Source organism: Budorcas taxicolor, chromosome 14 (genome assembly GCF_023091745.1).
Source record: "Budorcas taxicolor isolate Tak-1 chromosome 14, Takin1.1, whole genome shotgun sequence".
Lineage (NCBI taxonomy): Eukaryota > Metazoa > Chordata > Mammalia > Artiodactyla > Bovidae > Budorcas > Budorcas taxicolor.
In genome coordinates this window covers 83,221,836-83,238,400 of record NC_068923.1, presented here as the reverse complement: position 1 = coordinate 83,238,400, position 16,565 = coordinate 83,221,836, and the positions used below count along the sequence as shown (strand labels likewise).

Below are 16,565 nucleotides of genomic sequence, written 5' to 3'. Positions count from 1 at the left end.
TAACATAGCAAGAGAGTTAAAAGTGTACAATGTGATGAGTTGATATAGGTACATGTTGTAAAAGAATTCCTCCTATTGAACTAATTAAATCGACACAGCCATCACCTCACATATTTACCTTTTGTGTGTGAGAGAGAACACTGAAATTCTACTCTCTTAGCAAATTTCAGGTGTACAGGACATTGTTATAAGACTAACCTGCTTCCTAGAGGTGGCTCTGCAGTGTAGTTAAAATCTGAGAGTTGGGAGCTGGGCTGCCAAAGACCCTTATCCTGGTACATTACCTATTAGTTGTGCTGTACGAGATGAATCTGTTCACCTCCTCAGCCTCGGGATTCTTCCTCGTAAGGGTGCTTTCTCAAAGGGTTTCTGTGAAGATTAAATGGGATTATGCATGGAAAGCCCTAAACATGGTGCCTGACACGTGGTGAAGACTGAACAATTAGCTATTGTTAGCTACTGCTAATTAATATTAGCATTCGTATTAGCAACCATGGCCCTTAAAATACCCCAGATTTCCCAGTTCTATCCTTCCCTTCTCTATTTGGAGAAACCCTAAGGCAGAGCTGGGCGCCACTTCTGCGATGGGTTCCCAGACCCTCAGATAGAAGTGAAGGTCACCTGTTTCTGCCACCGAAGCAGTCCGTGTGCACGCCACCTTAGTCTGACTTGAAGCTCAGCTCATTGCACGACAATCATTGAAGTTGTCTCCCTTGTGCAATCGTGCCTTAGAACAGAGACGTGCCTCTTTGCAACAATGATCAATTCAAGATTCGCTTTCTTTTTCACATTTTAGCCTCTCTGCAGTTGAGGATGCATCTTACTAATAATGGCATGGCAACGTTGATTTGCAGAGCTCTTTTCTTTCTTCTCTGGTGGCTCAAATGGTAAAGCATTTGCCTGCAATTCAGGAAACCTGGGTTCGATCCCTGGGTTGGGAAGAGCCCCTGGAGAAGGAAATGGCTACCCACTCAAGTATTCTTGCCTGGAAAATCCCATGGACAGAGGACCCTGGTAAGGCTACAGCTCATGGGGTCTCAAAGAGTTGGCCACGACTGAGCAACTTCATTTTCTTTCTTTCTTTCTTAGTGCCACTTGAAATAACAATGCATCCCACAAGAGCTGGTTCCTTAGATTAGATGAAATATGGTAGTTTGGGGCATGGACTTCAGAGTTAAGACTTCTGGGGTTGTTTACCTGGTATGCAACCTTGAGCAAGTTACATACTTCACCTTTCTCTACTGCAGTTTCTGATCTGTACAATAGACATAATAAATGTATCCCCCTCATACTGTTGTTGTAAGGACTCAATGACAATATTTTGTAAGGCATTTAGAATAGTACGGGGCACATGATTAATGCTGTAAAATTACTAGCTAATGTGATTTGTGTTCCTAGTGACTAGCTCAATATCAGGCCATGGTGTGGTTGTAGCTTTTTTAGTCTCCAAGTCGTGCTGGATTCTTTGTGACCCCATGGACTGTAGCCCCCAGGCTCCTCCATCCATGGGATTTTCCAGGCAAGAATACTGGAGTGGATTTCATTCCATTTCATTGCTCCAAGGGATCTTTCCGACTCAGAGATTGAACCTGAGTCTCCTACATGGGCAGGAGGATTCTTTACCGCTAGCCATGGTGGAGGCTCAACAAATATCTGACCTACGGATAAGCAAAAGGACAAAACAGCAACCTAACTGTGACGGCCATGGGATGGGGTGGGGCGGGGTGGGGTGGGGGAAGGGTAGGCTCAGATGTTCCCTCAAGAGGCCCCTCACTGCAGGAGCTGGAGGATCGCCACCTCCACCTTCAGGATCACATCCCCAGTCAGCAGCCTGGCGGAGCAGGGGTTCTGAGATCAGAGGCTTCTGCCCAAAGTGGGCTTCTCCAACAGTCTTTGCTTCGAGCTCGGCATGGGTTTGGCCCCGGGCTCTCAGAGCTGCACGGCGGGCCTGAGGCTCCTCCTAAAGGTCCTCCCGCCTTCCTTGGCTCCTTCAACACCCAGCACCCTTCCCTCACGGCCCGGGCTCCCCTTACCCTCCTTTCTTCCATCCCTCACAGGCCTTGCCTCTCACAGAACTTCCCCTTGCCTGTTTCTTTCTCAGCCTCCACTTGCTGAAAGCCCTTCCTGGAGAACACACGGGCCCTTCCAAGGAAGGGTCACTGACACTGAGCTGGGAGGACGTGGAGCAACTGGGGAAGAACTCACACCCCGAGGAAGCCTTACCCCAGGACCAACTTCTGGCTCAGCGGGAACCGGGATGCCAGTGATCCAGCGCCGAGGCGCGCAGCCTGCTTACTCCAGGGTAGGCTTCTCCTTCAGAGGCCCCAGGAAGGCGCTCAGAGATCCCCCCACAGAGGCCCACACTCGGCAGGGACCCCCTGAGGCCTCTCCCCTCCTGCCCCTCAGGGGACCTTTCCCTGGTTCTCTTTGTCTGCCGCCAACCAAGGCCGCAGCAGGCCCCCGAAAATTCCGCCTCTGGGATCTTCTCTTGGCCAAGAGCCAGAAAGTCTCACTTTAATTTCAGTTACTAAAAATACATTCTGTTTCCTCCCAGTCCTGTGCTTAATTCAAGTAACTAAAATGCTGCGCGCACACAGGTGCTATTTTTATTCCCACCTCCCTGGTGTCTGCCCTCCTCCCCTTCCAGTGTAGCTTTCCAACTCTGGGACTTACCCCTCAGCCCAGCTGTTGCAATGGAAAGAATGAGAACACTTTCTCCCCATCAGAGGAGCCCTTGTTTCCATAACTGGGCTTCACTCCTCTTCCTGTCCCACCTTGCACTCCCAGGATGAGGATCGTGTGTAAAAAGGTGGGGGGAGGGGTGGACTTTGATTTCTGTCCCAAAACACCAAGAGCTGTTGGAGACAAATAACTTGTGGAGGCCCCAAGTGTGACTTGTGCCCTAGCCGTGGACATTATTACCCCTGGGTTCCAGGACAGTCCCTTCCCCTTTAGACCGTGTCAGGATGCCACCCTCCTTGTCCGAAGGGCCCAGATGGCTGACACATGACTAACAGGTGGCATACAGTCCTTTTGACATGTCGAATGGGGCCTGTACCATGCTCGAGGTACAAGTTGAAAACCAATAAAATGGGAAGTAATTGTGTTATGAAAAATATTCTTTGTCTTTAACACTGTCAAGAAGTAGTAGTATTAGTCGCTCAGTCGTGTCCGACTCTTTGCTTCTCTGTCCATGGGATTCTCCAGGCAAGAGTACTGGAGTGGACTGCCATTTCCTTCTCCAGGGGATCTTCCTGACCCAGGGATCAAACCCAGTCTTCTGTACTGCAGGCAGATTCTTTACCATGTTAGCTACAGGGAAGACTGTCAGGAATGTCCCTTTAAATAACCAGGTCTCCAAGCACAAGAAGATCACTTTACAGAAATGTGTGTTTTCGGAGTAATTTTTGCTCTAGTCTACAAAAGTTCTGCTCTTCCACAGGTGAAAGGCGTGTCTTCTCAGCTTCATGGTCGGAGTTCACAGGCTCCGACGCGCTGGCAGGGTGACCTGAGTCTGTACCCACCAGGCCTCTCTCAGCGGAAGGATCTTTGAGGGCCGAGGAATGGCTCTCTTGACAGTAACCCCCCACCTTCCTTGAGCTCTAGGTCATGGTCCCTGTTTCCACATGGGAAAAAATGGGAGCAGGCTCGGGTCCAAGGTGCCAGAAAGTTGAGAGGCTTGGGAATCTGATGTTCTGAAGAAAGATGCTAACTCAGACCCCACAGAGGATCATATTCCACACCAGCCTGGTGCTAATCCCTCTCAGGATTGTCTGGAATAAGAGATCTTAGCTGTGGTTGCACATTAGACTCAGGCAGGGATTTTTTTTTTTTCCCAGAATATTAAAGTTAAAACACCCTGCCCAGAGTTGCTGACTCATTTGGGGATGGGGCTCTGGAGTGAGTGTTTTTGAAAAACTCCCCCAGTTGATTCTAACATGTGTCCACTGAGCACCCCTGTGGTAGAGAACTGGCCATCCAACAGCTGCCCACAGTCTTGGGATTCAGCCAGAAGGATACAGGCTTCGGTGAGAAGAAATTTAGGAGCAATGAGAACGTCTGTGTTTGGAGAACCCATGTGCATTGTGTATGCATTTATGGATATTTTCACAGATGTGTAAAACATATATCTAAGTGTAGAAGGACATTTGCAGCAAAATCAAAAGTAGCATTAGCTTTGAGACAGTCTCCTCATAAGATAACTCCTAGGTTTGAATGCAATTTTTTCTCTCTATTTTAAAATCCATTTTAAAACACTAATATGATGAATAAATAGTGTATGACACCTGATTCATGGAGACAGAAAGTTAGAACAGTTGTTACCAGGGACTAGGGGTAGGAAGGGATGAGGAGTTCACTTTTAATTGTTTCATTTAGAAACTCTACACATTCATGAAAAAGTTCTAGAGATGGATGACGGTGGTGGTTGTCCAATAATGTGAATGTACTTAATGTGCCACTGAACTGCACCTTTTAAAATAGTTTAAATGAATTTTAAAAATAAAATTGTAAGACATTGTTTCTTTTCAGGTAACTCTTAAGTCTCTTAAGTTCAACAAGTTCCCATGTTGCATATAGCATTATACAGAACCTTGGAAACAAATTCTCTCCTTCTTGCCCTGGATACTTCAGAGGTAACCTTAGATTCCTGCCTGTGAGTATCTAGACCACGGACCCCCACCCTGAGATCTCTCCTCTTCATTTACTGCTGTCCAGAAACCACCAAGACTTTCCTTATAGCTTCTCCCAGGAGTACATCCCACCCCCGCTCCTGAGACCCTCTCTCACAGCTACTTCTCAATCATCTAGAAATTCCTGCAGGCTTTGTCACTCACAGGCCTCATTCACCACTCCTTTCAGTTCTGAGGATGTTGGAACGGCACATCAGAGCGTGGTGAAGTGGGAGTTAAAGGTATCGTGGAGGATACCGTGACTAAACACAGAATGGATTAGTTTCGATTTTGTCTAATGGTTGCCTCTTAAATGACAATGGCATAAATGGCCTAAATGAATCAGCTATTTCATGTATTCATCCTTTAAAAACTTATGAAGGAGCCGCTATGAGCCAAGACTTGTCAGAGAGACACTGAAAGGATTCAGAGAAACCCCAGACTAATTGGGTACATCAAACACGCTCCAGCTGTGGAACAGAAGGTCCACAAATAAGGTACAAACATCCACTCTTCTAGTTGCCAGGGCAGAACTCCACTGAGCTTTAAGTAAAAAAGGAACGTACCGCCTCACAGGATAAGAAAGTCCAGAGCAAGGTTGCCCTCAGACAGAGCTGGAGCAGGCACTCAGCATTTTCCAAGTCTCCTCTGAACTCTCTATGGTCCTTGCTCTGAGACAGGCTTACTTCTTATGGTGACTAGAATGCTCTAAGCTTATTTTCTCCTAGTTTAGCAAATTGTACTTAAAGAGAGCTGTTTTCTGAGAGTTTCGACAAAATTCTAGAAATGAGTCTAGGGACATGGGGAGAAACAGGAAGTTGACTCTAAACTATACAGACGGGGTGTGGAAAAGCTGGGGAACGGGGAGGGGAAGATATCTTCTGGTGGAAATGGAGCCACTCTCACCAGCAGAGGGAATAGGCCCCGGCTTTTTCCTCACCACAGTGTAGAGGTTTAGATGAGATGGTGGCTGGGTCCCTGTAGTTTCCTCAGAGAAGACTTCCCAAAGGGACCAGTATTTAAATTGGTCTTGAAGACTGTAAGAATGGGTAGGATCTGGTCATGAAATGAGTAGAAGGTTTAGATGGAGGGCCCACCAAGGGGAAGAAGCATGAGTACTCATCAGTGGTTTTAGATGAGAAAAAGCAGTGATTTTAGATTTGAGATGGTTATGTGTGATCAGTCTACTATTAGGTGATACAAGCTGGTCCAGAAAGGACAACTCTGAACTGAGGCAGGAGGGGTTCCTGAGCCCCCTGAGCAGACCTGCCACGGAACTGCCTGTCTTTCAGGCATGATAAAGTGATCTGCCATAAGCAGTCCATGGGGTTGCAGAGTCGGACACAACTGAGTGACTGAACAACAACAAGGATGCAATTTTAAGTGACCTAAATCACAGTCACCTTTGGTCAAAAACACACAAGAAGTTTTCCTATGGAAGTTGCTGAGGAAGTTAGACCATTCTTTCGGATGGGGTAAAATTTGTGCAGTCGATTTGCTTTTGGTGCTCCTAGATTTTTATTTTTTGTTTGGTCTTTCAGCATTTGGTGAAACAAGAGAGAACCTCACCCATCATGAGACTTCCAATGAGTCTTGTGTGAAAAAAAAACAAAAAAAAAACAGGTGAAAAAGCTCAGTATTATGCTGGGGCACAGGATAACATTAGGCAAGAAAATAATACTGAGGTCTTAGAAACAGAGTTTCCATAATTTCTTACTTTTTTGCTTTCAAAAAATCTATAATAAAAGCCCACAAAGAGGGGTATTTATGAAAAACAGAACTCCATGGCCTGCTTTAGCCATCAGTGTAGGAGCGCCTTTTCAGATACAAGTTGTTTTCCCCAAAATTCTTGAAACTTCTGAGAGGTTGTGTAATGTTGAATGCTTTCAAGACTCAAATCGGGAGCCAGACAACAGCTCCAGGTCCTAGAAGTGCTTCCAAATCTAAGGTTTTCTTATTTAAAAATTTAAAATTCCTCATGTATCTGCCTTGAACATCCCAATCCATGATCATATAAGCACAGTGAATTTTTATTTCATTGCGGACCCCTCTTTATGGGTTAATTCTACATGAGAGGTAACTTTGATTAACGATAGGTAACCACTGCTATGTAGTCCTTCCCTCAAGAAATGCAAAGAACCAGGAAGCAGAACCAAAGAAATCCAAGAAACAAAACCACAGCCAATGTTTATTCTTGCTTGTTGTCGCTACATCTTTCATGCTTCCTTATTTTCCTTCACCATTAAATATATAATAACCGAGACTTTATTAATATACATGTAAAGGAAGCATGCACAGCATACGAGCATGGTAGGTGGTGAGTAAACATGGTGAGTGGTCGGTGTTTGCAACCAGGGTCTGTGAAGCAGGCCTCTTCAAATGATCAAGAGTTTCTGTTCAAACTGAGGGACAGGTCTGCCCTTTTGTTTTTTTTCCTGAGACTCTGCTTTGTTCTTTTCTCCAACAAATGTTTTAAAATTAGTGAAATGCCAAAGGAGATATGGTGGAAGGAGACACGGGATGGAATTAGAAAAAAGCATAAATGGAATCCAGAAAGCTCTGTGATGGGTGACTGATAAAATCTCTTGAGGAAGCAAAAATAAACAGAGTATTTCATCAGCCCCTCATTCCCTAAGAGGGAAAAACACACATTTTTGTGTTTGGAGAAATAGTTACGACTTTTGCAGAATAGAAAAGTGTCGTGAGAAATTGGAAAATATCTCTAATGTCTATAGCACATGAAATATCTAAAAGTAATAAAATATTGCAAGACAAGAGAGTTTATCTGTACAACTTTCAGTGCACATGTTGGATGAAAAGTAAAAATATGGGACTAAATGGTTATGTTACTGAAATAGCACTTGGTACATAAACTCAAACATTCTTTTTCACATTCAATTTCTCAGAGGCTTGACTTCAGATGCCTGAGCACTTTCAGCATTATGTTGGCCTTTCTCCCTCTTCATCCGGAAAAACGCCACTGCTAAAATTATACCTAAAAGAGAAAAATCAGAGTCAAATAGATGAAATCTTACAATGTATTGTCACATTCATTTATAAAGTAGCACTCTGGTAGGAAAAAATGACTCATATAATTTCATTTTGTGAGTGGGTCAACAAAGCTTCGTTGTCATGGTGATTAAGGGCTTCTAGGCATGGGTTTTCTTGGATAACTACACTTATCACTTTTCTTGCTGTCAGTGTGTAACAAGTCCCAAGTTATATCTAAGCTGATGGCTATCCCCAGGCCTCTGTCAAGGGATATAGGACTTTATGCCTGCACTACCCTGAAGACTAAGTGTATGAGTATCTGACAGAGTTCCTGAACTCTGGACACAGTCAATAGATGTTGATTCCAGTCCTCCTTCTCCTTCCCTGGAGGAAATAATCCAATGAGAACAACCAGAGAGCTTTTCTTGGATTCGTCCATCTACCTAAAGCCTACTTTCACCAAGTATCACACTTTCTTTTGTACCTTCCTTGTGGCTCCAGCTTGAGTAGACTACCTAACCTCTCTGCTTTCCCTCATCTCTGACCTCCTGCAAAATTACATTGTGTGTGTTAGCCCTAAATGTATGCTACAAACCAGAGACTATATGGAAAAGGAAATTGTTTTTAGGAAATTAACCTGGCATTAGGGTCACAGGAGGAATAACGGCAGAAAAGACTGGATGCTCAGAGGCCCATTAAGAATCTTGCAATAATCCCAATCCTCTTATTTTGAAAAAAAATGTAAGGATATGAAGCTACAAGATCCTATTACTTCTGTCTGTAGATCACCAATCGCATCCAATCTTTAACTTGTGGTAAAATTTTGAGAGTAAATGGTCATGCTAGAAAACCATGGCATGTAAGCCCAAAAATCCTTTCAAGATGAGAAGACAAATAGAATAAGAAAAGGCATAGAGGTAGGGGGGAGTTTGGTAAGTGAGTAAATCTCAAAAGCCAGCTCAATTAGCATAAAAGGTTTGCACCAAATTGTTGTCAGAGAGAAATGATGGTCACCATGCACATATTAGGCACTTCCTTGTAGCTCAGACAGTGAAGAATCTGCCTAAATGCAGGAAACCCAGGTTCGATCCTTTGGTTGGGAAGGTCCTCTGGAGAAGGGAATGGCAACCCACTCCAGTATTCTTGCCTGGAGAAGCTCATAAACAGAGGTGCCTGGCAGGCTATGGTCCGTGGGGTCACAAAGGGTCGGACACAACTGAGCGACTCACATTACTGCTACTATGCACATATTAGGATGGGTCATGGTCACGTCACAAAGGCCTTTCTATGTCATAATAATGAGGAATACAAACAGAAGGGTATAAAGAAATGAGATCCCTTTTAGAGCTACGAGTCAGAATCCAGGGTGGTAGATTGGACGATGGCAGAAAAGAACAGATGCCAAGAGAACAATGAAAAAGAATAACCCCAGCTCTTCCTTTAAAAGAGAAAGGATGTGAAGCTGTGTCAACTCCTTCGCTCAGGTGCATGTGAACTGATGAATATCTACTTCTAATACATAATTTGTGGTGAGAACACCTGTTGAAAGAGGGTAAAGACTACAGTAGACACTGAGCTGTTTACAAAGAGGAAGACAGGGAACTCTGCTGTCTAAGAGCCGTTTATGTCCGTCACCGGGCCTCCCACCAGGCACAGTGCCTGACACATAGCAGAGGCTTGGTGACTCAGCGTGAGATATAGTAATTTATTCTTTAAAGCCGCCTATGTGGTTTTATACTAACTGGTTTTAAAAACTTGCTGGTTTTAAACTAACCAGCAAGGCAGTGATGGGTGGAGGGTAGTACCAAAGCAGTAACTCCCAATCAGGTGTACTGGTGATCTGTATTCTTGTTTATTGCCCAGGTTGCCATCTGAGCAGCCCCAGCTCAGACCATGAAGTCAGACCCTCATGTGAGCTCATGTTTCTGAGGCAGAAACATGACAGAAATCCTTGAATCTGAGCAACTATACTCACCGATGACCAAAAGGGTGGCAAGGAGTATACCAACTGCCATGCCCACTGGGGGTATCCCAGGCATGTGAGCCGCTGGCTGGAAACACCTATTTTCCACACACTTGCAGAAAGTAACTGAGAAACAGAATAATATTTGGTAGATAAATTTTCAAGCAAACAATTGAAGAATCTGATATTAAAGATAAGAATTCTCACAAATTACCATATTGAGAGGCAACATTATCCGAAGTTGCCTGCAGCAAAATATCTACCTGGTAAAGAGACAATCCCTTCCAAGGGTTCCCGGCCACCATCACTGATACGGATTGAGATGTTGTAAACTCTCTCCTCAAAGCCCGTGTGCTTGGTGGAGAGACGGGCGTGAGTTCCTGTCAGAATAGGGAAAAAAAAATGACTGACATGAAAAAACACAACTGTGGGCCCCTGGATGAGCAGGAATAAAGCTCATCTCTGCCCCATACATGAATGGTTAGATGAAAGTGTGAGTTAAACTACCCCAAGTATCACCACTCCACAGGTACCCTCCATAATGTTAAAAAGGGTGCTGAAGCAGCCATCAAATTCTCAATTCCTGACTTCGCTGTAGAAATGAACACCAAATGCAGTAGGTTGTCATTGCTCCTGGTAGTTATGTTCCATAAAGTGGTCACAAACACTGCATTAGAAAGCATATTCGAAGAAGTAATTGCTAACGTTTTTAGAATTTGATGAAAACTCTATAAATCCTCAGATCCAAGAAGATCAGCAAATCTCAGGAAAAAGAAAATTAAACACAACTACACCAAGGCACATAATACTCAATTTACTGAAAACTAGTGAAAAAGAAAATCTTAAAGGTATCCAGAGAAAAAAGGATATTATACTCAAAAGAACAAAGAAGAACCAATACAATCCAGAACACGGTGAAGGAATGACTGTAAAGTACTGAAAGAAAAACTGAGTAAGTTTAAAAGTATCCCAATCACATGTTCTCAGGTCACCATGGAATTAAATTAGAAATCAGTAACCAGGAAGATGTGGGCAATCCCCACATATATGAGAACCAAATACCCTACTTCTAAATAACCCAGGTGTATTAGGAGAAATCTAAAGGGAAGTTAGATAATGTTTGGAACTGAATGAAATGAAAACACATCAAACTTTATGGAATACAGCTAATATGACACTGAGATAAATTTATAACACCAAATGCCTACATTAACAAAGAAAAAAATTCTCAGTTGCTTCAGCTTCCATCTTAATAAAAACAGTACCAAAAAGCAAGTTAAAAACAACATAAGAAGAATAAAGGAAATTATAAAGATCAGAGCAATGAAATATAAAACAAAAAAATAAGGCAAAATCAGTGAAACCAAAAGCTCGTTCAGTGTGATTAATAACCTCTAGCCAGACTGATCAGGACCAAAAAAGAGGCAAAAATTTCCAGTATTAGAATGAAGTGATATCACTACATACTCTGTAATTATTGAAAGTAATAAAATATTATAAACAACTTCATGCCAATAAATTAGACAAATCTATTGAAATAGAGAAATCATTTGAAAGATACAAACTAGCAAGCTCAACCAATAATAAATCTATAACTTGAGTAGTCCCTTATCTATTAAAGAAATCGAATTTGTAGTTAAGACTTCCTACAAAGAAAACTTTGAGTCAGAAGGCTTCACTGGTGAATTCTTTCAAACTTGAAGGAAAAAATAAAAAGCAATTTTATACAAATTCTTCCAGATAATTGAAGAGGTAGAACACTTTCTAAATCATTCTATGAAGCCAGCACTACTCTGATACCAAAATCAGATACAGGCCCTAGAAGGGAAAAATATAGGCCAATATCCCTATGAATATAAATAGAAATATTCTTAAAATTTTAGCAAATTGAATCCAATCACTTATAAAAATGCTAATATTTCACCATCAAGTAGGCCTTATCTCAGGAAAAGACTGAATTAAGATATAAAAGTTGACGGAAATATTTCACCAACTAACAGACAAAACAACAAAAACCTAAATTAACCAACAATCATCTAAATAGATGCAGAAAAAACACCTGAAGTTTTTAGCATCATACTTCATTACAAAACAAAACAACCTCTCAGCAAGTTAGGAATAAAAGATAAAGTCCTCACTCTGATACAGGACATCTACAAAAACTTATAGCTAACTTTATACCTAACGGTGAGAGACTCTGAATGCCTTCTCCCTGAGATCAGAAGCCAAATTGTTTCTTCTCTCACTACCTTCACTGAACATTGTCCTGGCGATTTTAACCGGTAAGAAAGCAAGCTAAACATAGAAAAAGCCATCCAGATTGGAAAGGAAATAAAGCTATTATGATTCACAGACAACATGTAGAAAAAATATGAAAATGTAAGGAAAAAGGGAGAGAGAACTTACAAGTGAGGTCAGCAATGTTATACGCTACAAGATCAGTATAAGAAAATCACCTATTATATTTCTATATCCTGGAATTAAAATTTTTAAGTATTCATAACAGCATAAAAATATGAAATGCTCATGGGAAATTCTGTAAAACTATACTTAAAAAATTAAAACACATTGCTCAGAGAAATTAGAAAGACCTAAATAAGTGGAGACATAATCATATTCATGGATTAGGAAATTCAGTTTTGTTAAGATTTAAATTCTCCCCCAAATTCAGGCACCAATTCATACTATCTCAATTACAACCAGCATAGGTTTGGGGGGTAGAAACAGACAAGCTTAATTCGAAAATTTATGTAGAAATGCAAAATAAACTTGAAAAAAACAAAGTGAGGACATTTACACTACCTGATTTCAAGTCTTATTATTGAGCTGAAATTATCAAAACATTATGGTGTTGCTATAAAGATACACAAAGAGCTCAATGAAACAGAAAAGAGAGAGTCCAGAAATAGATCCATGTATATCTGGTCACTTGATTTTTGACAAAGCTGCCAAGACAATTCAATGTGAAAAGGATATTTTCAATAAACAGTGTTTAAATAATTAGCCATATTAAAAAAAAATGAACCTTGACATTTACCATACATGCAAGAAAGATAAACTCGAAATGGATCATAGAGCTAATTGTAAAAGCTAAAACCATAGCTCTCTTTTCCTCTGGAAGAAAAAAAAAAACTTAGAAAACTTTAGTGACCTTGGCAAAAATTTCTTACAGAATAGGCAAAACAGTCACAAATTATAAGGGAAAAATATCGATAAATTAGATTTCATCAAAACTTAATTTGCTCTTCAAAAGGTACTATTACAAAATAAAAATATAACAGTGCCTTGGAAAAAAGTATTTGTAAACATATCTGACAAAGACCACAATAGAAGTCAAACCTTTGCTTAATTTTTTAAGCAAGCACAATATTTGACCAGACACTACACTAATGAGGATATATGGATTGCAAATAAGCTTATGAAAAGCTGGTCAACACCATCAATCATTAGGGCCATGTAAATTAAAAACATAATGAAACACTATACTCCCACTACAATGGCTAAAATTAAAAAGACTGAGCATAACAAGCATTGGGAAGAATATTAAGCAACTAGAATTCTCATTCACTGGTGGAAATGTAACACGTTACAGACTATTTGGGATGCAATTTTATATCCTCTTAAAATTTGACCATATAGCTACCATATGACCACTTCCAGGTATTTGACCAAGAAAAATGGAAGCACAGGCTCCTACAAAGTACTTTTTCACAAATGTTCATAGCAGCTTTATTTGAAATGGCAAAAACTGGAAGCAATTTAAGTAGTAATAAGTCAATGACTAATAAATCATGATATACAATGGAATACTCCTCTGCAATACAAATGAGTGCTGTGTTGATATATGCAATAACACAGTGAAATCTCCAAATAAGTATACTAAGTGAAATTAACCAAACAAAAAAAAATTACATGCTGTTATTTTATTCACATAAAACTCTTGAAAATGCAAACCAATCTACGGTGACAGGAAGCAGATCGGTGGTTACTTGGGGTTGATGGACAGGAAAGCCTGGCCTGCTGCAGTCCATGGGGTTGCAGAGTTGGACACAACTGAGCAACTGAACTGACTGAGGAATGAACAGCATGGGGTGGAAAATAGGGATTGCAACAGAGCATGAACAAACCTGGTGGAGCTGGTGGAGTCGTCTTACCTGATGGTGTTGATGGCTTCAGTGGCACATACGTATATCAACTTTTATAAAACTGTATGTTTTAAAAATATGCTGTTAATTGTATGTCAATTATATTTCAATAAAGCTGTTTTTAAAAGATCATGAGGAAATCTGTTTCTCAGCTGCCACTGGTTGCTTTGCAATGCTGCTCTGATTGCAAAACAATTCATGTACACCAACTACTGTCCAACTGTTCAAGTACACCAAAGGGGACACTGAGTGTTAACCTTGGGGGCTTTCAACCCTCTGGAGAGCTTGCCTGTGCGAGTTTCCACAGCATGAACTTCCTTTCTGGAGCGTGGAAGAAAGCTCTGTGTTAGTGCTGCACACACACCAAGGCAAATTAAAAACTCATTTCATCGCCCATCAGTGTTTTTCTCAATGTTCTTTTGACAACTCACCATTGATTTTGGAAACTTCCCAGTCTTTTTGTAAGCTTTCGCTGCCAAGGGAAAACGTAAAGTGTCGACCCCGAAATGTCAGTTCATCATCATCAGTGGCCTCAAAAATGAGACTTCCGGGTGCTTTGAGGGGATAGCAAAAGAACAAGCCTGTGTACTCCTTGACCAGCCGTGGGGGGTTGTCGTTCACATCCGTAAGGGTCAGGTGGAATTGCGCCGTGGAGCTCAAGTAGGATCCACCTAAGGAATTGAATCATTGAAATACAGTGTCTGCTCTCTCTCATTCCCCTCTCAGTCAGAAAGGATATTTCCTTAAAAAAAAAATTTACAATTCAGGCCTAGTTTCATTTTCTGCTTTAAAAGTCTTGATAATAAAAATAACTAAGAATTATGAATCTGCCTGCCAGTGTAGGAGACGCAGGAGATACAAGTTCGATCCCTGGGTCGGGAAGATCCCCTGAAGGAGGAAATCGCAACCCACTCCAGTATTATTGCCTGGAAAATTCCTTGGACAGAAGAGCCTGGCAGGCTACAGTCCATGGAGTTGCAAAGAGTCAGACACAACTGAGCACACACACATGCACCCAAGAATTATGTGCTAATGTTTTATACATGTTAGTTCAAAACAATTCTGCATACATTTATCGATGAGAAGACTGGAGCTCAGAGAAGTTGTGTGACTTGCCCAAGGTCACACAGCAGTGGAGAGTCTTCCAGCTCAGGAGATCTGACTCTAGAGCCCACAACTTCCATTGCTCCTCATCACTGACTTAGGCGTGGTTGTTCAGTTTTCTAAGCCTCAGGACTTCCCTATGGACCAGTGGTTGAGACTTTGCCTTCCAATCCAGAGGGTGAGGATTTGATTCCTGCTCAGGGAAGTAAGATCCCACTGGATGCAAGGCAACTAAACCTGCTCCACAACTACCGAGCTGAGCCTGCACACCACAGCTAGAGAGAAGCCCAGGTGCCACAACTAAGACCCGATGCAGCCAAAAATGAATGAATAAATATTAAAAAAAAAAAAAAAACTTTTCTAAGCCTCATTTCTTTAGCTGTAAAATGTGACTATATGAGGATCCAACATGTAGTATTCTTAGAAAATTGTACAGAGCTGTACAAATATTTGCTGGGGTACCATGGTAAAAATTTTGACCTTGCTGCCTGAACAATTAGTAACTGTGTGATCATTGGCGAGTTATTTATCAGTATCTTGGTTTCTTCATACATCAAATATAATCAATAATAATCCCTCCCCATAGTGTTGTGTGAGGGGTAAGTACTTAGAAGGAGACAGTCAGTACAGCAGTAACACTGACGGTTCTCATTCTCCCTGATGTTCCTACAATTTCTGACTCCAACCTGCTTCAATTCCTGTAAATTCGATTTGCCGGCTTTTCTCGCCAGCTGTCTGCTTAACCAAAGGAGGAAGAACTACCGGGTTCTTCAAGTCATTTCATCGACACGGATCAGTTCAGGGCCAACAACTGCACACCAGGCAGGGTTTTGAACCCTGTTTTTTATTCCCGACACTTCTAAACTGTGAGAGGCTTTAGGACAGGTCTAAAGTGAAGTGCTGACCCCACAGTACATTTTAGCGGAAGGCAGAGCACAGATTTCACCAGAAACTTCCTGCTGATTAAATCAGCAGCTTTTAAAATCAAGAGTTACATGTGTAGAGTGTGATAGCAGTATCTGTTAGAAGCACATTAACTAGAAGCAAGAGAGCCCACACCTACCTCAGCGAGGTCCGTGGGCTCACCCACAACCATTTCAAATTCAGCACACACATCTGCGGGTCTAGCTTCCTTGGTTTAACATGACCACAGTACTTTACTTTCAGCTTTTCACAGACAGGGACCATTTTCATGATTCCCACCTACTGGAATTTTTCCCATTCCCCACTCCCAAACCTGGGCTTTACATTTTGAAAGTTTCTTTCTTTGCCCTAAATCTGTGTTTATTTAGTCATACTTTGTTCAGTTCTCATTTTTGAGGGGGTAAGTCAGGCAGGTATATTACTATATATTATGTAATTCTGGGGCTTCCCTCATAGCTCCGTTGGTAAAGAATCTGCCTGCAATGTAGGAGACCCAGGTTCGATTCCTGGGTCGGGAAGATCCCCTGGAGAAGGAATAGCAACCCACTACAGTATTCTTGCCTGGACAACCCCATGGACAGAGGAGCCTGGCGGGCTACAGTCCATGGGGTCGCAAGAGTTGGACACGCCTTAGCAACTAAACCACCACCACCATATAATTCTGTATTACTACATGGCGGTTTGATCCCGCTCCCTGGAGAAACCCACAGTCACTTTGGAGGCAGGCGGGGTAGTTCAGTGGGGGCACAGGAACCTTCCTAGGAGCCG

General features: G+C 41.9%; 1 protein-coding gene across 1 annotated transcript in view; it reads right to left on the bottom strand.

The window, feature by feature from the left end:
* Positions 1-6,939: 6,939 nt before the first annotated feature.
* Positions 6,940-16,565, bottom strand: part of CDH17 (cadherin 17) — a 68,361-nt gene continuing 58,735 nt past the window's right edge. Inside the window, exons 14-17 of the mRNA XM_052651699.1 lie at positions 14,201-14,440; positions 9,888-10,004; positions 9,637-9,750; positions 6,940-7,665 (exon numbers count right to left, since the gene is read on the bottom strand). Coding sequence (XP_052507659.1) covers positions 7,565-7,665; positions 9,637-9,750; positions 9,888-10,004; positions 14,201-14,440 — 572 coding nt within the window. The 3' untranslated portion in view covers positions 6,940-7,564. The remainder of the gene's footprint in view (positions 7,666-9,636; positions 9,751-9,887; positions 10,005-14,200; positions 14,441-16,565) is intronic.